This window comes from Corylus avellana, chromosome 1, assembly GCF_965113065.1.
Source record: "Corylus avellana chromosome 1, dhCorAvel1.hap1.2, whole genome shotgun sequence".
In the NCBI taxonomy this organism is placed as follows: Eukaryota; Viridiplantae; Streptophyta; class Magnoliopsida; order Fagales; family Betulaceae; genus Corylus; species Corylus avellana.
Window position 1 is genome coordinate 40,051,090 of NC_142490.1, and position 22,708 is coordinate 40,073,797.

The 22,708-nt window shown below is 35.5% G+C and overlaps 3 protein-coding genes across 3 annotated transcripts; all 3 read left to right on the top strand.

Moving 5' to 3' along the window:
* Nucleotides 1-2,251: 2,251 nt before the first annotated feature.
* Nucleotides 2,252-10,560, top strand: LOC132169778 (glutamate receptor 2.9-like). Its single transcript, XM_059580751.2, has 5 exons — nucleotides 2,252-2,525; nucleotides 2,670-3,964; nucleotides 8,688-8,994; nucleotides 9,582-9,979; nucleotides 10,084-10,560. The coding sequence occupies exons 1-5, from the start codon at nucleotides 2,252-2,254 to the stop codon at nucleotides 10,558-10,560; spliced, it is 2,751 nt and encodes a 916-aa protein (XP_059436734.2).
* A 2,960-nt stretch (nucleotides 10,561-13,520) lies between these two features.
* LOC148589832 (glutamate receptor 2.4-like) lies at nucleotides 13,521-17,675 on the top strand. The gene is made up of 4 exons (XM_088515343.1): nucleotides 13,521-13,533; nucleotides 14,075-14,152; nucleotides 14,252-14,428; nucleotides 17,188-17,675. The coding sequence occupies exons 1-4, from the start codon at nucleotides 13,521-13,523 to the stop codon at nucleotides 17,673-17,675; spliced, it is 756 nt and encodes a 251-aa protein (XP_088371469.1).
* On the top strand, nucleotides 14,196-21,121 carry LOC132169785 (glutamate receptor 2.6-like). The gene is made up of 5 exons (XM_088515344.1): nucleotides 14,196-14,428; nucleotides 17,188-18,530; nucleotides 19,000-19,306; nucleotides 20,152-20,549; nucleotides 20,645-21,121. Exons 2-5 carry the CDS (start codon nucleotides 17,685-17,687, stop codon nucleotides 21,119-21,121), a joined length of 2,028 nt encoding a protein of 675 aa, XP_088371470.1. The 5' UTR covers nucleotides 14,196-14,428; nucleotides 17,188-17,684.
* The last annotated feature ends 1,587 nt before the right edge of the window (nucleotides 21,122-22,708 follow it).

Below are 22,708 nucleotides of genomic sequence, written 5' to 3' on the forward strand. Positions count from 1 at the left end.
ATGGTGGTGGATGTGTTCCACATGGTCGGCTTTTGGGATAATCGGTGATTTAACATGGTATCAGAGCTAAAGGTCTTAAGTTCGAACCTTGACTCTATCATTTACCCTTCATTTAAATTAAATATTTTATGTGTTGTACCCCACTTATTAAAATGAAGTTTGAGCCCACAGGTAAGGGAGAGTGTTAAAATATTAATTAAGTGATTAAATTTATCTCTTCCTATTAGCTTAACCTTCTAAAATAATCAGTGATTTAACACCACAAAGGAAACCAACGAAAGAGAAACCTAAAAAAGGTTTCAAGAGAAAAGTTTGATTTGAATCTTAACAGCTAGTGCTTATGTCCACGCGTTTCCGTTCAAACCAATAATTTCAAAGATTCGAGAAGTTTGATTTTACTAAAACTGATTCAACAATCTCAATTCAATGAATAAATTCTGAAAGTAATCTACTCAATTCCTATTACATGCAGTACTTATAATTGGTGACATAGTCTAAGGTATTTCAGTCGACTTCTTTACCTGACCAATTCAAACATACAAATTAAAATTCCAAGTCATGCTCTAGTAAGTGCTCTTTTCTGTCACATGCTGTCATGATCTATATTTAGTAATTTATTCCACAATAATAAATACAGATTTCATTAGACCCCATATTTTATAAACATCTTTAAAATATTTTAGAGAGTTTTGATTTAATGCGGAACTGCTGACATTGCAAACTTCATAAAGATCGATGGTAACCTTAAATTAACACTTTTTAAAGTTTAAGGTTATGATCGTAAAAGTGATGAAAGATCAGAAGTGGTAAATGAAGTTTACTCAAGACCATTCATATCCGACGGGCCGGGTCGAATTTGAAAGAATATGGCAATTAAGTTAGTTGGTAGTACGAGTCCTAGGAGCAAATGCCTCCCAAGACGCAAGAACTGTCTTGCAGGTTAAAGGCCCGGGACAAATCATGCATGGACAGCGCGTCCATACCAAGCCCCATATTAGTAGCCTAAATAAAAGTAAGATTTATTTCATATTTGGCTCAATGGCTTAGTCTATAAATAGGCTCCTATATCAGGTATGAACCTTAGACTGAATTTTTGGCATTTAAGCATACTTTTCTCCAAAATGTTAACTTAGGCGTCGAGTTCTCTTAACTGGTTATTGTTTTGTAGTGGTCATTGGAGCGCAAAGAACAAAGGTCGGAAAGCGGAGAACACCCTATTCACGCTGTACCAGAACTCTTCTAACACATAGCATTTAACCACTTTACAGAAGAAAAAAAGAAAATAAAAGAAAGATTTGAAGATTTTGGAGCCACGGGTTCAAGGACTTCAAAGCCGTTGATCAATTCTCTTCAAGGTGAGCCTTAGTCAAAGCTCGAAAATTAATTTTTGTTTTCCATTTCTGTTGTGATTCTCAAAAATTCATTACACAGTTCAACGTCGACTGACCGTAGAATTCTCGTCGTTCTCTCACGACGGGTAATATGTTAGCGATCACGAGTCAATGTTGTTTGGAGTACACCTTACGGCAAAAAAAAAAAAAAAAAACAAAGCTTTAGATTCCAAGCCCAACAAAAAGCTGCGAGTCGTGTATGTTGTTGGATTTCAAATCTTTGACTCCAAACCTCAAAGACACTTCTTTTCTCCCTTGAATGACAGAAATATGGTTTGACATTAAACTTATAGTCTAGAATCATATTAAAATATCAATTATTTTAAAAATTAAAAGAAGCAAGAATCGAAAAATTAAATTATTTAATTTATTTTCTATTATAATCTTATTAATCGAATATGTTAGGGGTCCACAATTTCTATGAAAGAGGCAGCGCAGACCCCTAGCTTTAACCTCCTCAGTCACCTCCTCATCACCACTCATCTCTCTTCTATAAGAAAATAGGCAAGCAAACAGAGTTGCAAGAAACGTGTGCAATTCTCCATCACAGATTCACATGCCAACATGATGGAATTTTGCCACCATTTAAGAACGACCCAGCGACAAGTCTAAGTTGTAGATTTTACAAACTGCTAGCGTGCACTGTACGTATACGTAACCGAGTAATTAATTAATGTTGTCTTCTAGCAAACCAAGTCAAAGAAATGAACTTTCACGCCTAGTTGCCTACCAATTTCCTTCGTTTTCCTAGAAACCAATCACATTGATTTAGTTTTAGTTTGATAATCAGCAAGAAACCAGAAAAACCCATTAAAACCGGAATCAGTACTGATTAACTCCCTATCCCAAAATTTCCTGCAATGGCTTGGTCAGTTGTAATGGTCAGCAAAATCTCAAGATCATCAGTACTACTCTTTCTTGCACTCGTCTCTTTTCTTTTCGTTCTCTACCATGGAGCTGAAGCCGCCATTGCTAAAGAAGTTATGAATATAGGTGCTATCATTGATGTTAATTCCCGCATAGGCAAAGAAGAGAAAATCGGCATGGAAATTGCGGTTCAGAACTTCAACAAAACGTCCAAGACTCACAAACTCTCCCTCTCTATCCAGCATCCTCATAGAGTAACTTCTATTGGTTAGTATATCTCTAGCTATTTATTACCAATTCTATTACATTTTAAATCACGACTTTTCAAAAATTTAAGCTGAAAAGAAAGATGTAAATTTATTCACTTAATCATTACTTTAATGGGAATATCTTAATTCTGATTGGATGCAGCTGAAGAGATGATTAAAGAGAAGAAGGTGAAAGTGATTATCGGCATGCACACGTGGCTGGAAGCAGCTGTGGTAGCCGACATGGGACATGAAGCTCAAGTTGCTGTTATTTCATTTGCAGCACCCGCCATTAACCCATCGCTGATGCAACTCCGTTGGCCTTTCTTAATACAAATGGCTAAAAATGGTTCTGAAGAAATACAATGCATTGCTGATATTGTTCAAGCGTACAATTGGAAAAGGGTCGTGGCGATTTATGAAAATGAACCCTATGCCGGTGATTCTGGGAAGTTGGAACTTTTGTCGGAGGCTCTCCAAAATGTGGGTTCGGAGATTGAGTACCGTTTGGTTCTTCCACCATTTTCTTTTCTGTCTGATCCGGTAAGAGTCGTCCAAGAAGAGCTTGATAAGCTACTGCAAATCCAATCTCGGGTTTTCATAGTTCTTCAGTCATCATTAGAGATGGTGACTCATTTGTTCAGAGAAGCTAAGCCGATGGGACTTGTAGGGAGGGACTCGGCATGGATAATTGCAGAAAGCATTACAAATTTGCTGGATTCTGTTAACAACTCCGTTATTTCCTCCATGGAAGGCGCTTTGGGAATCAAGACCAACTATTCTGAGATCAGCAGGCATCATCATTTTTATTCCCAGTTCCGGAATAATTTCAGAAGTGAATATCCGGAAGAAGATAATTCTGTGCCTGGAATTTATGCCGTGCGAGCATACGACAGCATTGGAATTGTTATAAATGCGATACAGAAAATGGGAAGTCCAAAGATGTTGTTAGAGAAGATGTTATCAAGCAATTTCTCTGGTTTAAGTGGAAAAATACGTTTCGAAGAAGGCCGGCTGTCGGAGACTCCGATGTTGAGGATCGTAAACGTGTTTGGGAAGAGTTACAAAGAAATAGATTACTGGAAAACAGGGTATGGGTTTTCGGAAAACCCAGCTGACATAGTAGAAAAAGAGAAAAATGGAAGTAGTAATATTGCTGATAGAGCTAGAAGATTGGCCGGTCCAGTAACTTGGCCTGGGAACTTACAACATCGTCCTCCGAAAGGTTGGGAAATGCCGACAAATGCAAAGCCACTGAAGATTGGAGTTCCGGGGAGAACAACGTTCGAGAAGTTTGTGAAGGTCGAGTATGGAGAGACACCAAATCAGAACAAATATGATGGTTTTTGCATTCAAATTTTCCATGAGGTGCTAAACCTTTTAGAGTATCACCTGCCTTACGAATTGGAGCCCTACAATGGCACCTACGACGACCTGGTTCATCACGTCTATAACAAGGTAACAACTTCACATATATATTAATATTCCCTTGAAAATAGGTTTATTAATAAAATTTATATTCTTTTTTAGGTTTTTTTTTAACAGTTTTTTTTTTTTTTAATTTTTAATTTTTTTTTTTTTTTTTAAGAATAAAATTTACATTCCAACACAAACAAAACACCAAAACACACCAACAAAAAAGTTAGAACTGAGTTCTTTACGTCAAACAACGAGAAAGCTTGTTATATATATTCTGCATGTTAAGTTATATATTAGTGTTATTTCGGGCGTCATATATTGGTACATGTGTTGCATAGTATTTAGTACATAAAAACTTATATTTTTTGGTTAAAACATCACGCAGCGTAAACAACTAATTGCATGTTTAATAATAGTTTTGGAAAGTGGTTTTTTTGTTTGTTTGAAAAAATGTATTTTCATGTGATATTGATCGATGTGAGAATCTATAAATCAAATTAGTTTCCAACAGGAGATTATGGAAATAAAATTTTTATAGACTTTTTTGTTTATATTGATTTCCCCAAGCCACGTTGAGGTGACTTCATATTTGCCAAATTTCCACTTGCCACCTTAATTTCTTACCTAGCTAGTGGACCTAATAGTCAAAATCACCTTCTCTCTCTCTCTATGACGGAAACGACTAGCTTGTGTGTTTGATAATAGTTTTGAAAAGTCGTGTGGCTAGCAAAATCTTTCTAGTCTTTTTAATTTTTTGAACTAAAAATTAACCTCGATCTACACCTATATTTTCCAAAATATTCCTATGATGTGAATTTTTTTAATTTTTTTTTTTTATTAATATTTTCTAAAAAGTGTTATTATTATTAAGAGTTTGACAAAATTTTCAAAACCTCTTTTCCATTTTCAAATATTAGTTACATATAGATTTTCAGATATTACCTCCACCATCGGTACATTTTTCAAAACAAAACGCATATATAACTCTTCTCACAAATCACTATCAATAAATAAAACACAAGGCATTTCTCAAAAAATAATTAAACATACACCCAAATTTTTAGGTGTGGACTTTCCTTGTTATATATTAGAAAAATAAAAAAAACTGTATAAAAAAAATAATAATAAAAAAATTAAAAAAAATAAAAAATAAAAAATAAAAAAAACAACTTGCATATGGTGGTCGGCCACCCAGTGATGGCGGAACCGATTTATTAGGCAGCCTCGCAGTGGTGGCTGCCAAGGCTATTCGACTATCTCTTGGTGGCTGCCAATGAGCTACTTGTTTACCTAGTGTGAGTAACAGGGGTACTCAGCGGCCATGCATGTGGTGGTTGTCAGGGTCGTGGTGGTTGTCAGGTCACCACCACGTTAGTTGTTGCCACCATTGAGCAGCAATCTTTTTCCTTTTCTTTCTTTTATAAGCTTAGAAATATTTCTTAATTTTTTGTTTTTTCAAAACACCCCTCAAAACTTTACCCAAGCAATTTTCTTTTGGTGGATTTCACATCCAACACTTTTTTCAAATGTGATCCTCACCAAATTGAATTAACAATTTGGTTAGAATATTAATCACCAAATGTATATATTCATTAATTACCTAGCATTTAGTTAGAAGATTCCGAATCTGTATCAAATTGGAGCTTAATTATAATGTAGCTATAAGTTCCATAAATATATTGGACGGTCCAAATAATAAAGAAAGTCAAAAAAAAAAAAAAAAAAAATCAATTGTGGACCCAGGGAATCTTAATTAATTTTTCCACAGTTTTTACTTAATAATTAAGCATATCAATTCTTGTCATTATTTATTGATTGAATATTAGGCCGTATGAAAGGGAAAAAGATCATTTCTAGTCCATTTTGGACCGGAGAATATCGAGTTAATGGTCAAGATTTCTTATAAGAAATGTAAGGGCTACAAATTGAACACATGTTCTTGTAATAAAAAAAATAATAAATTATTATTAAAGTTTAATAAAAAAAACAACAATATTTAAAGTCATAGGGCTAGCCGGACCACCCCATTGAGGTGACCAGCCACCCCATTTTTAACCACCTAGACTGGGGTGGCCGAAGCCACCTCGGTGGCCCTTGGGGGTGATTCGGCCACCCTCAAAGGCAAACCCAATTTTTTCATTTGGGTTTGTCTTTGGGGGTGGCCAAACCACCCCCAAGGGCCACAAGATGGCTTCGACCACCCCGGACCGGCCCTTGGGGGGTGGCCGAACCACCCCAAGGGCCTTGGGGGTGGTCAAGGCCAACACTGTAATTTTTTTTTTTTTTTTTTTTTTTTTTTCATTTGACCCTTCGGGTGGCTCGGCCACCCCCAAGGGCAATCGGGGTGGCATCGACCACCCTAGACCAGCCGATCTGGGGTGGTTGGCCACCCCAGTGGTTAAAAATGGGGTGGCCGGCCACCCTATGGCTTTTATTATTTTTAATTTTTATTCAACTTTAAATAATAGTTTTTTTTTATTACAAGGATAGGTGTTTCAATTTGTGGCCCTTAAATTTCTTATAAGAAATTTTGGCCATTAACTAGATACCCGTCAGTCCAAAATGGACTGAAGGGGATCCTTTTCCATATCAAAGGAATTTGGAGGACTTTTCTCTTTGTCCATTAACTAGCATATCATTATTGTCATTATTTATTGATTGATTAGGTTATGAAAGGAATTTGGAAGACTTTTCTCTCTCTCTCTCTCTCTCTCTCTCTATTTATATATATATATAGTCTTTTTTAATTTTTTGAACTAAAAATTAACCTCTACACCTATATTTTTCAAAATATTCCCATGGTGTGAATTTTTTTAAATTTTAATTTATTTATATTTTTCTAAAAAGGGTTGTGGCTTGAAAAGTTTAATGTTTTGAATTGTTTATTAAGAGTTTGACAAAATTTTCAAAAACTCTTTTCCATTTTCAAATATTAGTTACATATAGATTTTCATATGTAACCCCCACCATCAGTACATTTTTCAAAACAAAATGCATAACTCTTCACACAAATCACTATCGATACATAAACGCAAGGCATTCCTCAAAAAATAACTAAACATACACCCAAATTTTTAGGTTTAATTTTTTAGGTGTGGACTTTCCTTATTATATATTAGAAAAATTAAAAAAACTGTTAAAAAAAAAAAAAAAAAAATAGCAACTGGCATGGTGGTGGTCGGCCACCCAATGATGGTGGAGCTGATTTATTAGGCAGCCTTGCAGTGGTGGCCGCCAAGGCTATTAGACTGTTTCTTGGTGGCTGCCAGTGAGGTACTTGTTTACCTTGTGTGGTAATAGGGGTATTCAGAGGCCATGCACATGGTGGTTGTCAAGGTTGTTCAACAGCCTCGTGGTGGCTGTCATGGCTGTCAGGTCACCACCACATTAGTTGTTGCCACCATGGAGCACCAATCTTTTTCTTTTTTCCTTCTTTTATTTGCCTAAAAATATTTCTTAATTTTTTGTTTTTCCGAAACACCCCTCAAAACTTTACCGAATCAATTATTTTTGTTTTTTGTTTTTTTGGGTAAAGTTTATTTAACTCCTTCAAACTACTACCCCAATGATAATCTACCTCCCAAATTATCAATTACGACAATTTACAGCCCAAACTACTAAAACAATGACAATGTACCCTAAATTTTTTAAAAATGATGAAATTACCATTACTAAAATAAAAATAAAAATACTAAATTTTAAATTTTTTTTTCAAATTTTTAAAGGTATTTTTGTCTTATTGAAAATTTTATAGGGGTAATTCTGTCATTTTACTAGCATTCAGGGGTACATTGTCATTGTTTTGGCAGTTTGGGAGGTAAATTATCGTAATTGATAGTTTAAGGGGTAAATTATCATTAATTGGGGTAGTAGTTTGAGGGGGTTAAATGGACTTTACCTTTTTTTTTTTCAAATGTGATCCTCACCAAATGAATTAACAATTTGGTTAGAAGATTCCGAATCTGTATTAAATTGGAGCTTAATTATAATGTCGCTATAAGTTCCATAAATATATTGGAAGGTCCAAATGAAAAAGAAAGTCAAAACAAAAATAAATAAATAAAGAAATTTTGGACTCAGGGAATCTTAAGTTTTCCACAGTTTTTACTTAATAATTAAGCATATCATTATTAACATTGTCATTATTTATTGATTGATTAGGGTATGACAGGAATTTGGAAGACGTTTCTCTTTGTCTATACATTAACTTTTTTTTTTTTTCTTTTTTGGAAAAACTGAATATCTTATTCCATAAATCGTTCAAAAAATAAAAATAATAATAATACAATCAAAGAGGAGGTAAAGTTTGCTCTCTCTTTATAATATTATAGATACATGGGGGATTTCATTCCTCCACCTAATCTCTACGACATGCTTGATGGCCTCCTTGGCTAAGCCATGTGCTGCAAAATTACCGTCTATATATTAACTAGTTGGTCCTTTTAGAGGGATAGAGTAGCATCTAGGAAGAGCAATAAATCTTTATATATATATCCGCACGAGGAGAGGGAAATGAGAGAGATATGAATTAGTGACCTTCACCTTCACTTCATGAGGCGTTGCCTCTAACCAATTGAACTACCATTCAAGAACAATAGTAAATCTTTGACTAGCTAAAATGAAAACGTTATTTTATATGAGTTTGCAATAAATTAATTAATTAAACTTGTTTTTTTTTTTTTTCTTTTATATATGTTTGCAATTTGTTTGTTTCTGATAAAAGATATTTTTGCTTGTCGTGTGGGAAAAAACACAATGGAAGTCATATGATGCTGTGATCGGCGACATTACCTTACTAGCCGGCCGAATGCAACACGTTGATTTTACAATGCCGTTTGCGGAGTCAGGTTTGTCTATGATTGTTCGGGCAAAATCGGAAGCATCGGCATGGATGTTTATGAAGCCCTTCACGGTGGGAATGTGGGTGGCGACTGGCGGCATCTTGATATACACAATGCTCGTGGTTTGGTTCCTGGAGCGTCAATGCAATTCAGAGTTTAATGGCCCCTGGAAGAACCAAATTAGCACTGCGCTTTGGTTCACCTTCTCCTCTCTCTTCTTTGCTCATAGTAAGTATCAAATTTCTATATATATACATATATATATATATATATATATATATATATATATATATATATATATATAGTTTCTGGTTTGGGAATGTTTTAGATGAAAGATTTTAAAGAGTGTAAAAAGCAAAGCTAAACATTTACAAGTCCTAACTCACAATAAACTATATTGCTTTAAAATAAGTAATAAGTGGGTGTATACACTAGTGTATATGCTCTAGTAGGGTACGAAGTACCAAACACACGTGCATGACGATATGGGGGTTTGATACTTAAATATAAACTACTCACCGACTTTAGTATGGGGGTTTAGTATTGATTTGTAGTGATATGGGGGTTTGATACTTAAAATAGTTTGATACTTAAGTTCTGTTATTTAGGTGCGTGACGATATGGGGGTTTAAGTTCTGTAATTTCAACTGATTTATTTTATAGTTATATTTAAGTATGAAGGGTCATTTAGACACACGTGGGTGACGAAATGGGGGTTTGATATTTAAGGAAAGCAACTCAATAACACGCCTCATTTCATTTTTTGTTTTGCTTGCGACTTGAAAGCACTCATAGCACGTGGTGTTATATTGCAGGTGAAAAAATACACAGCAACCTGAGTCGTTTGGTGATTGTACTATGGCTCTTTGTGGTGTTCGTCCTGACATCAAGCTACACCGCTAGCCTGTCTTCAATGCTGACAGTTCAACGGCTGCAACCCAAAGTTACAGATGTAGAGTGGCTAAAGAAGAACAACTTGAAAGTTGGTTGCGATGGTGATTCATTTGTAAGGACATACCTGAATAATGTGCTTCTCTTCAAGACAGACAACATATTGAATGTCACCAACGAATACAATTACACAGGAGAATTTGAAAGCAACAATATCTCTGCTGCCTTTCTTGAACTCCCATACAAGAAAGTTTTCCTCAATAAGTACTGCAACGGCTACATTGGCACCAGACCCACCACCAGATTTGGAGGATTGGGCTTTGTGAGTAGCAACTCATGAATCTTCAACTTCTTTATAATCCAAATCCGCTCCTTCTTTTCTGCAGAAAGTAATAAAATTATTTTCTTTTCTCTCTCTCTATGCAGGTATTCCAGAAAGGCTCTCCAATAGCGAGGGATTTTTCGAAAGCCATTCTTATTCTATCAGAGAATGGTAAGTTAAAGGTACTGGCGGACGAATGGTTGACTCCCACGGACGAGTGTTCAACCAACATAACTTCCAACAGCACTCAAACCCTGAGCCTCCAAAGCTTTTGGGTGCTGTATCTGATATCCTTTGTCACTTCCACCATTTGTTTTCTACTATCACTAAATTTCTCACCAATAAATCGTCAGAAACATCAGCATGCATACGAAGGAAATGTAGCTCCAGATGATGGAAGTGTTTGGAAGAAGGCAGTTAGAATAGTAGGATACTTTCATATCAAAAGTCCAAGAACAACTCCAACTTTAGCGGACGCATCGGATATAAATGCAGACACAACAGATCATGTAAATAATTGTTCTTCTGAGACTCCGGAGCCTGTCGAGTCCTCCCCACCAGCTGAAATAGAAATGCTATGAACTCCTAACAGTAGGAAATAGGAAGACTCAGATTAATTTTTCGTGTGCATAGTTGTAATGCAAGCTCTGTTAATTATAAAATGTTTATTCTGTATAAGCAGAAGTGTTGGCCAGGAACCAGTATATTATTTAAAATTGAGTAAATATATTTGTTAGATTATATGTTGTTCCACGTGGATTATGTATATGTACTGTTTATATTATTGGTGTATAATATTTATAATTATGTCACTACCAACAAAAAAAAAAAAAATAGTAACGTTTGAAATAGAGGCATGCATTTTAATCAAACGTGTCATATGGGGACGTTTTACTGTGCAAAACCTTACTAAAAATTAAGAATTCTTTTACAATAAAATGCCACTTTTTTGTATAAGCCCTTAAAAATGGGTGTTTTACTGTACAAGCGCCTCCACTATAAAGTGGGGGCGCTTGTACAGTGGAACACCCCCTAATAAGGGGGCGTTCCACTAGGGCAAGTGCCCCATTTGAGAACATAGGGGTGCTTGCCTGGTAGGCGCTCCTAAATATATGTAACATGATCAGTTTTACCCTCCAATTAAGTAGAATGTTATAGATTGTAAAAATATTGTGTTTTTTGCATGGTTTATTTGGAACTTGAGATTGTATAGTTAATGCTTTTAATTAATATTAATGTTCATTGAGGTTTTGGTTTTAGAGTGAGTTTTGAATGTAATTATAAGAGGACTTGTAACATATTTTGTGAGGATGTTGTAATTTGTTGGGAGCAATTGATATTGTATGTGAGATTGTACTATGAGATTGTATGTGAATAACATTTTGATTCAAATATATATTATAAGATTGTATAGTATTAAATTTGGATTTGTTATTAGGTTTTCCAAACAGAAAAATAAAAATTAAAACACAATTAAAAGGTATATGGGAAATTTTTTTTTTTTCCATATATTAATTATTGGGGGCGCTTGCCCACGTTGGCACCCCCTTAGCTTTTCCAAAAGGGGGCGCTTGCACAGTGCCAAGCTCCCCTTTCTCAATTTAGAAACATTTAGCTTAAAATGCCTCCTTTTGGAAGCATTTTTTACTGTACAAGCGTATCTAAATTGAAGTCTAGTTGCTATGATTTGAGGTGTGCGCCAAGTGCCCCTATTCAAGTGTCTCTAAATCTCAATTGGGACGTTTTTTTTTTTTTTTTTTACCAAAAACGCCCCAAATATTCATGCCATCCTTAGTTTTTTTTTTTTGTAGTATATATATATAAGTATATGTTCCATGATTATGATGTTGAATGATGTTATGTTGATATAATTCTTGAAGAGACAAAGCTAAGAGCATCAATAGTTTGACAATTGTATTAAAAAATGAAATTTTCCAACCAATCCCAAACAATACCTAGATGAGAGTGAATATGTGTTTTTATAAAAACTATCCCAAATCAAAAATTATAGCACCAAATATAATAAAAGTAGTAAATCACTCGATTTATACAAGAATTTGGTGAAGAAGTGGAAACTCTTTGAAAAACGCATTAAAGATAAAACCATTTCAGAGCAGCCAATTAAACCCAAAAAACTCATCCACAATAGAAGAATTCAATTAAAAGTATGACACACTTACAAAATCTTTGTAACTGACACCTATTCCTTGTACCAAGCAAACAACATGTTTAGACAGACTAAAAGAAGCAACATAAAAGACTTTAATACCATATTAAAAAATTAAAATATCAAAGAGTGAAATGAGATCATTTTCAGAATAAGGAGAAAATAAAGAAAGATAAAATTTAAGGTATTAGTTCAGCGTTAAAGCCTACATATCCTATTAGAATGCCAAATATGACTGTATTTTTATTGTATTTGTTGAAATAATGATTAAGCCCGGGTACCATGTTGAAATTTGTGGGTAAATATAAAATACGAGAATAATAGCATAAGCAAGAGAGAAAAGAAAGATAAAGAATTACGGATAGTTCAGTGTTAGACAAATACGCTCACCATTCCGAATAGCCTATATATAGGACTGAATTGTGTTCATTAACTTATTTATTTGCAAAATTGCTTGTGAATTCACTTATCCACGGAGATGAGTGAAAGATGAAATTAAGAATGATATATTATCATTTCTCATATTTTAAATATAAAAGGTACTGAGAGAGAATAATACAAAAATTCAGAGTGGTTTGATGATAGAGTACTCCTACATCTATCGATATAATATACCCAATAAAATTACTTGTTTGCTATGTTGATTTGATATTATATATATTGTTTTACAAGAAGTCCTATTTATATATAGAGCATATGTGGACAATGTGGTGTTGGTAAGATAAGCCATAGAAGTCAATGGAGGTTTTCCACTCCTTTATGTATACGTGATATTGTAATGACTGAGAAATCGTTGAATGTTGAATGAAATACTCGAATTCCACTTCAAAAAAAAGAAAAAAAAAAAAGAAAAAAGAAAAAGATAAGCCATAGAAGTCAAATATTATACTTATGGTTAGAAATTCTATGGATCCTATTGAATACATTAAAATTGTAATCCTGAACAAATAAGGAATAAAATGTTATGACTATTCTAACACGATTCTACATCTCTTGTCAATTTAATGCACCTTAATTTGTATCCTATTACGTACTCACATGGCCCCCATCTAACTAGTGCAAGGATGCTAAGTTAATTCATACTCGATTTTAAAGCTCAATTATTTGACTAGTCAAGCTTGAAGATTGAACAAATCAAAATTGGTTTGATATATTCATAGATAAACAAATAAAATTTATTTCATGTTTTATAAACATTATTACAACCAAAGGATATTTAATTAATTAGACAATTCTTTTAATATACTTAGAATTAATGTAGGTCATAGATATGTACTAACAGAGCAAATAGAAGTTTCTTAAGTAAAAATTGCATTAATTAATAGGTGTCTTGGCAAGGTGATGAAAATCAAACATAAAAATTGTTTATAAAACATGAAACTGTCAGGTATTCCTCATACATCTATTAAGGTATTTTCCTAGGCAAGAGGATGTTGTTACTTGTTATATATTGATATTCTTTGACACGCAACCATTGATGGAATTAGAGGCTCTGTCTCGAAAGAGCCTGTTACTGTTCATCAAAAAAAAATTCAAACTCTCAATATTTTTATTTTTTTTATATCACATCAATCAAGTTTTCCTACAATCCGGGCCACTAAACGGTTCCAAACCAATGCCAAACAGAGCCAGAGAAATTTGACGTCTCTATTGACCATTTCCGCTAGGCTTTCAAAGGTGTCTTTCCTCGAAGAATCACGCACAAAGCATACTACCCTTCCAAATTTGAACTTTCTCAATTAATGTCTGATCCTTGTTAAATATCCAAACTGACGTTTGGAGACTTTAAGTCTAACAATGACTAATTAACGTTGGTGGATTCCCTTGATCATTGCCAAGAAAATTCGACTCCATACAAGACAAAGTCAAAGATGCAATATTCCACATTCATATTCTTCCAGATAACGCGTTTTCTTGTTCCTTCTCAGATGATGATCAACGGACGCACATAGAAGATGTTGATAAGGTTGCCAAAACAGTATTCGACGTCCCATCTGCCCTATGCAGTACCGTCAGATGCAAGTAATTAGCGGGGTTTCGAGAGCTTGGTTGCTCTTCCCCGCACTGATATTTGTTTACTGTGATCTTCTTCTATGGAGCTGAAGCAAAAAATAACGAAGTTACGGGTATAGGTGTTATCATTGATGTTAAAAGCCGTATGGGAAAAGAAGAGAAAACAGCCATGGAAATTGAAGCTCAAAACCACAACAAAAAGTCGAAGACTCACAAAGTGCTTCCCCATTTCCCGGACGACCTTAGAGGAGCTACAGTAGCTTCAATCGGTAAGTTATGTTTATAACTTAAGAGATCATTTTTTTTCAATTATTTCTTTTTGTAAATCTAATAGATTTATCGTTAGATTTTTGGACTTATATGGATTCTACAAAAATTTAATAGTAGATTCACCCATTCACTATACGGAAATATATAGTTGAAAGAATGATTTTTATAATAACTTAATAGTTGTTAATTACTTAAAAATATTAATAAGATATATAAACACCGTTATATACAATAAAACACATTTTGCACTGTAAAATGATTTAAGAACATGCATGCCTGGCCACCCTAAAAAAAAATAAAAAAGGTCAAAAGAATGTTAAAGGCTTTAAGAAAAATAAAATGAGAGAAGGCCACATGTTACAAGGGCTTAGAAAAACAAATGACATACAATGTTTATTTTTCCTCTTTTTTATTTTCTTTTTCATTATCCTTAATATTTTGCATCTTGATTCTATCATTATTTTTGTATCTTTTATATTTTATATGTTATTTTTATCAGACACCGTTGACTTTAATTAGTTGGTTGCTATTATATATGAGTTTCGATCGCTTATCATCATTTTGCCAGATTCTATTGTTCCTCATTTTAATATTAATAGAAAAGATTTACAAAATAAAATGTTCCCAGTTATTGCTTGCGTTGGAGAATATGCTATATATGTTTTTAATGTAGCATGGCAGAGTGAAAAGTTGATACCACACATACTAAACTTCACAACTCTTCTACAAAACTTGAAAAAATATAGGAACTATACGAAAAGTGAAGAAAAAAACTCCTTCGGAGTATTCTTATTGACAATAATGAGTAGCCTTTATTACAAAATAACCTCTATTAAACTAATGACAAACTCGTTTTAGCGAACTTTCTATCATATGATTAGTCGCAATCTCGCTCCACCGAGGGTGCAGCAAACATGAAGCAAACTTTCTATTTGATTGCCACAGCATCTTGCTTGGGCAATCATTGAACAACAGTCGAGTAAAAATCTTGCCACAATTTTTATTTTAAGTTGTTGAGGTTCAATAGTGTCGCTCGATCTGCTCACTTGAAAGGCTTTTAGAACATGCCTCGCGGGGTGTGATTTCAAGTGCCATAAAAGGATTTGGCTTCCCTCACTGGACACCAATTAGTTTGAGATAGTCAAAGACCTAATCCAACAAATAGTATTAGAGTTAGGGTCATGGATTCGAATCGCGAGAACGTCATGTTGAGGGAGGGATTGTTGAGGTTCAATAAATGCCACTCTGCTAACTTGGACGGCTCTTAGAACATGTCTTACGAGGTGCGATTTTGAATGCCGTAAAAGGATTTGACTTCCCTTAATGGATACCAATTGGTTTTTAGATGAAATTGTCAAAGGCCCGATCCAACATAAGTGACTCTTGAGCAAGACTCAAGGGAACTCTTGGGTGCTTTCAAAATCAAAGGCCAACCCTCTAGAAGCTTTCTTCCTTTGCTTAAACTTGTCCATAAAGTCTTAGCAAAATGGTCTACACCATCCTCTCCATGTTGGACATAATTTTCCCTCAAATTCACCTAATATAGACCTTCACACCATGTACGAAAAGAACCCATCAAAATGACACTAGGAATGAAAGGCATCCCCAAGAATCATTCACCTTTCTCATTGGCACTCCAACTCCTGGAGTTTTACATACATGCCCTACTTGTCTTACTGATGTAGCGTGGTGTCGTGGGTGCAAAGACAAGCAGCAAGAGAAGGAACAATATTGCTTAAAAACCTTGATTCTATTAAGGATCTAAAAAATCTTCTTAAAACGCTCGAGTCTATTTAAGGTTTGAAGAAAAAATGTAGAAGAAACTCAACTCTGAGCTTTTTTATTGATAAAAACTGAATAAATATCAAAAACTACGTTCTTGAGGTTATAAACATGTATTTATTGACCCCACAACACATAACCCTAGTAGTAATAGAAATTAGTCGGTTAACAACTTTATGTTGGTTGTTCGAATGGAACATACCTCCGTTCAGATGGTCGCAAAATAAAACTGAAATTGAAGTACGTAAACTGAAAACATAACATAGGCATTCGAACAGACGTATCAGGAATTACTATGGAGAATTTTCGATGTTGGCTGTTAATTCGCTAGGCTGTTCGAACGGGGCATCGAATGGATGCCTCGAGAATTACTATGGAGAACTCCCGAGAGTGTCCCATTCGCTTGACCGTTTGGACGGGCTATCGAACGAAGGTTCCTACGATTGTTTTGATCTCTCCTTAGCACGAGTTTGTGCTCTCGACTTGATTCCTCTAGCGGACACAGTTTCTTGGGCCCCCTTCACACTTACATATGCTCCAATCCTCCTCATGAATTCCCAAGCACTTTGATCTACATCACTTACTTATAGTAATTCTACAAAAGACCACAAGCCCTAAGTCAAGGGTACACACATTACATCCTCTTACTCTTACTTCAGCCCCCTACTCAGAGATAACCCTACTCACTTAGGCGTCAGAGTGTCTCCCACTAGTATTTACAACAAGTCATCCATGTGTCTGTTTTGCAAGAACTCTTGACCGGATTAAAGGGAGGTAGTGAACCGTATCAAAAAAATTCATTGTCATTCATGGTGATTGTTTATAAAACAGAGACGGCTAAGAGTTACAGTCTAAGAACTAACTATCCTTTAATTAAATATAAACTCCCTTACATTTTCATTTAACATTTCAGCATTCAATACTAAAATGTGCTAACAATGTACATTAATGGAATCTCTAAATTTTGGTATAACAGCTGAAGAATTCATTAGAGAGAAAAAGGTGAAAGTGATTATTGGCATGCACACATGGCAGGAAGCGCCTATAGTAGCTGATGTTGGAGGGCAAGCTCATGTTCCAGTCATTTCGTTTGCAGCACCAGCCATCAACCCACCCAAAACGTCACTTCGTTGGCCTTATTTGATACAAATGGCTAAAAATGGTTCTGAGCAAATAAAGTGTATTGCAGATATTGTTCAGGCCTACAATTGGCAAAGGGTCATAGCCATTTATGAAGATGAACCATATGGTGGCGATTCCGGCAAGTTAGCAGTTTTATCTGAGACTCTCAGAAATGTTGGTTCGGAAATTGAGTACCGATTGGTTCTCCCACCACATTCTTTGGTGTCCGACCCGGAACATGTTGTCCATGAAGAGCTGGATAAGCTCCTGAACAAAACAAAGTGCCGGGTTTTCATAGTTCTTCAGTCAACATTAGAGATGGCGACTCATTTGTTCAGATAAGCCAAGCAGATGGGACTCGTAGGAAATGACTCAGCTTGGATTATTGCAGACAACATTGCAGATTTGCTACACTTTGTTAATGACTCTGTTATATCCCCCATGGAAGGTGCATTAGGAATCAAGACTAACTACTATTCTGAGAATCACCATTTTCATTCACAGTTTCAGAAAGTTTTCAGAAGTGAATATCGGGAGGAAGATAACTCCGACCCTGGAATTTATGCCCTGCGAGCATACGACAGCATTGGAATTGTTATACAAGCGATAAAGAAAATGGCAAGTAACATTACTAGTACTCCAAAGATGTTGTTAGAAAAAAAAAAAAAAAAAAAAAAAAAAAAGATGTTGTTAGAGAATATGTTGTCAAGCAATTTCTCTGGTTTAAGTGGAAAAATACGTTTCGAAGAAGGCCAGCTCATAGACACTAATAATAATACATTGACGATTATTAACGTTGTTGGGAACAATGGAAAGGGATACGAGGAAATAGGCCTTTGGACACCAGATCTTGGTTTCAGAAAAAGTGAAGAGAAAAATGAAAGTGAAAATGTTGGTAATACCCTGAAAGCTTTCGCCGGCCGTCAAGTAATTTGGCCTGGGCACTTAAACCGGACTCCGAAAGGTTGGGAAATGCCGACAAATGCAAAGCCACTGAAGATTGGAGTTCCGGGGAGTCCAACGTTCGAGAAGTTTGTGAAGGTCGAGTATGGAGAGACACCGAATCAGAACAAATATGATGGTTTTTGCATTCAAATTTTCTCGAACCTGACAGAGCTCTTAGGGTATGATTTGCCTTTTGAATTTGTGGCGTACAATGGCACCTACGACGACCTGGTTTATCACATCTATAACAAGGTAATAACTTTTGTCTAGAAATACTCCTTTAAAATCAGGTTTAGTAAACTCACAATTCGACTTTTAAATTAGTTGTTCGACCTTTACAATCCTACCTTTTTAAAGACATGCTTCCTTGCCTGCCGGTTTAAATATGTAGATATTTTCACATTTTCAAATTGCTATTGTGGTCTCGAACAAGATACTTTTCTCAATTTTGTATAAACATTTTTTTGGCCTGTATAATTATATCCCACCCGTTTGTATTGTGTTTTAAGTACCAACTGAACACGTCCAAGTAGAATAATCATAGTTGGTCTCCCTTATCTGCCTTTTTCAGATAAGAAAAGAAAAAATCTATGAATAACTTGAATCTTTATTCCTTTATTTTTTTCTCTTTTATATGGTTACAATTATTTGTTCTAACTAGGATATATATATATGGTTGTGATGTGGGTGAAAATATCACAATAAATATCACAATAAAAAGACTTATGATGCTGTGATCGGCGACGTGACTATACTTGCCAATCGGTTGCAATATGCGGATTTTACACTTCCATATGCTGAGTTTGGTTTGGCGATAATAGTTCCAGCAAAACCAGAAGGGTCACCATTGACGTTTACCAAGCCTTTCAGCTGGAGCATGTGGGCGGTGACTGGTGCCCTCTTGTTGTACACAATGATCATTGTTTGGCTCCTTGAGCGCCAATCCAATCCCGAATTTGGTGGCACATGGAAGAATCAGATTAGCACTGCACTTTGGTTTACCTTCTCTTCTCTATTCTTTGCTCATAGTAAGTATCAATATACAGAAAATTCTCTCATCTTTTCTCTCTCTCAAAACTTTCTAGTTTTCAAATTCGAGTATGTCTCTCTTGCTAGAATACAAACTTTGAGGACATTCTCGTTTGACTTGTTATAACTCAGGCTCCGTTTGTTACGACGTAAAATGCTTTCCGTCGGAAAATATTTTATTGAAAAACATTTTACGGTGTACGTTTGGCGTATACGGAAAATCACAAATTATATATATATAATCATATTAAACTCTAAATTACGAAAATGTCCCGACCAAGTCTTAAGGTGTCCGAACCGAGTCCGGCAAGAACCCCACTGCGACTCACCTTGGACCCACCCGGACCCCTCGTAGACCCTATCAAGACCCCTTCAAGATCAACCCGGGACCCTAGCAGGACCCACCCAAGACCCGACATTGAAATTTCGTAATTTAGTGTTTAAAAGTCTCGACTGGGTTCTGGGCGGGTCTTGTCAATGTTTGTCAATTTGAGAATGAGATGCTCAAAGTCGAAAAATGGTTTACGGTTTGGAAAATAGTTTTAAAAACTGTAAACCATTTTCTGAAAGTTAAAGAAGAATTTACGGTAAAAGGGAAAATATTTTCCGTTAACTATTATTTTACGTCGCACCAAACACCCGAAAATACGGAAAACATTTTTCATAAATCATTTTACGATGAAACAAACGGAGCCTCGATGCATACCAATTCGTCGGAGTTTGACTCAATAATGAACCTTAAGAACATTTCATTTTTTTCTGTTTTCTGTTTCTGTTATTACAGAAACATTGGTTTACTTATGATTTAAAAGCACTCATAATACCAGATGAGTTCATTTTGCAGAGGAGAAAGTACACAACAACTTAACACCTATGGTTGTTGCAGTGTGGCTCTTTCTGGTTTTGATCCTAACCTCGAGCTACACTGCTAGAATGTCTTCATTGCTCACAGTGCAACAACTGCAACCAAACGTTACAGATATTGAGTGGTTGAAGAACAACAACTTGAAAGTTGGCTGTGATGGCGATTCGTTCGTACATAAATACTTGCAGAATGTGCTTAACTTCAAGCCGGAGAATATCGTGAATGTCAGCAGTGAAGACGGCTACCCAAAGGAATTCAAAAGCAACAATATATCTGCTGCCTTTCTTGAACTCCCGTATGAGAAAGTCTTCCTCGATAAGTATTGCAAGGGATTCACTGGCACCATATGTGCCGCCAGATTTGGAGGATTGGGCTTTGTGAGTTGTTTTTGTTTTTGCCTTTTCCTTTTCCATCCATCCATTACTGTCTGATTTTTCACTCTTTTGAAATCTTCTTTTTCTCCCCCATTCAGGCCTTCCAGAAAGGCTCGCCATTTGTGAGGGACTTTTCTATAGCCATTCTAAATCTATCCGAGAAGGGGGATTTGAAGTCACTGCAAGAGAAATGGTTGACTCCCTCGCATGAGTGCTCACCCAACATAACTTTCAGCGAACCTCAAAGACTGAGCTTCCGGAGCTTTGAGGTTCTCTATCTACTATCTGTTGCCACCTCTACCATTTGTCTTGTACTGTCGGTAATATGTCATCGGCGGCAACATCAAGTTGCCTGTGAAGGCCGAAACATTACTCCGTGCGATGAGAGCGTTTGGAAGATGGTTAGACTCGTAAGATACTTGAACATCAAGAATCCACGAAGAACTCCAGCTTTGGCAGACATAGATGACAGCTTATTGAAGAAAACAGCTAAACTTGTAAAATACTTTTATGTCAAGAACCGAAGAAGCACTCGAACTCGGGCAAATATATCGGGTACGAATGAGACACAATAGATGAAATGAATGTTCATCGAGGTGGGAGTTCATCATGATGTAAACGAATAAGTTCATTTAATACTTGTTCGTATAAACTTGACTTGAATTCGATTCGTTTAACAAATGAGCCTATTGTGAACATAAAATTAGGCTCAATTATTAAACGAGTTATATTCATATAAAAGCAACTCATAGCTCATATAAACTCGTATATATTTATTTTTATTATATTATTTTAATTTCGTAGTTAGAACTTCTTCGGTATCTAGGAATTCTCTTTCTAATGTAATATATATATTTTGCATGGTTAATATCAGTCTAGATATAAACATTTGTCATTGTTTGTACATGACTGTTTTTGTATGTATAAATGTGTGCACACATAATGAATTTATATACCTACTATAAAACATATATATAGGTATATAAATTCAAGATTAGATTATTTAAAGTTTAAGTTAATTTATTAATTAATTCAAATGATAAAATATTAACTAATAATCAAAATGAATGTACAAAAAAAATAATGATAATATTTACTTTATATAAGGAATGAATAAATTAACTAAAGAGCTCGTGAACAAGTTCAAGATCGTTCCAATAATAAATGAGATAAGTTTGAACAAATCATCTAACTCAGTGACAAGTTCGAGTTCAGCTCATGTTCGAAATATTATTAAATAATCAGAGTTTTGAACATTCAATATTTGGCTTGACACGACTCAACTACCGCCCTACTTTCTAGCCACCTATAGCACCTTTCGTTCTTCGCCTGCCAGCGTAGACTAAAATGTTATGGATTCCTGAATGTTAAGGAGGATCACACAGATGAAGGCTGAGAATAAAATTTCTTGTGTAGGCCATGTACCAGTATAATATTTCTTCATAGGCACACGCATCACAGTAACAAAGATATAAAGCTAGTTTGCAAATCCCTTTCACAGTTAATGACAATCACTCAGCTTTCTCAAGTTCTCATTCAACCAAACATATTATATTCTACAAATCGTCAGAATTTATAAAATGATTCCTCTGGGTGCAAGTTTAACTGTCAAGTGTCAGTAAGATACATACGCATGCATACACAAAGTAAGAGGCATGCAAATTAAGATTCCTCAATCAATCCCGGCTACTGCTTTCATCAGTTAAATTCGAAATGATTAAGAACTCAAAGCACTAAAAATCCACCGGACAAGCTCCAGAGGAACATGATTCCCGGTGTTAGACAACAAATAAAATCTAGAAACTCATCAGTTTCTTCCTCTATGAATCAAAACTAGCTCCAGCAGAGAACTTCAATAAATCAATGGCTTCTAGTTGTATACTTCTGGTGCATACCAATTTTTGTGAAATCCGAATGCCTTCTTACACTGGGCACACACCTAGGCTACCGGTAGCCTCTTCCTCTTCCACGTCCACCCCACCTTCTCCCTCTGCCTCTAGTCCCACTTCTCCCACCATGAGACAAATCTTCCACTGCTCTATTAACCAGTTGGTTTTGCAAACCACCAGCTCCACGGCCCTTTTTAGAAGGCACGTTGCAAGATCCATTAGCAGCAGTAGCAGGTCGCTTCCCTCTGTACACAAAGTTCACACAAGATATAA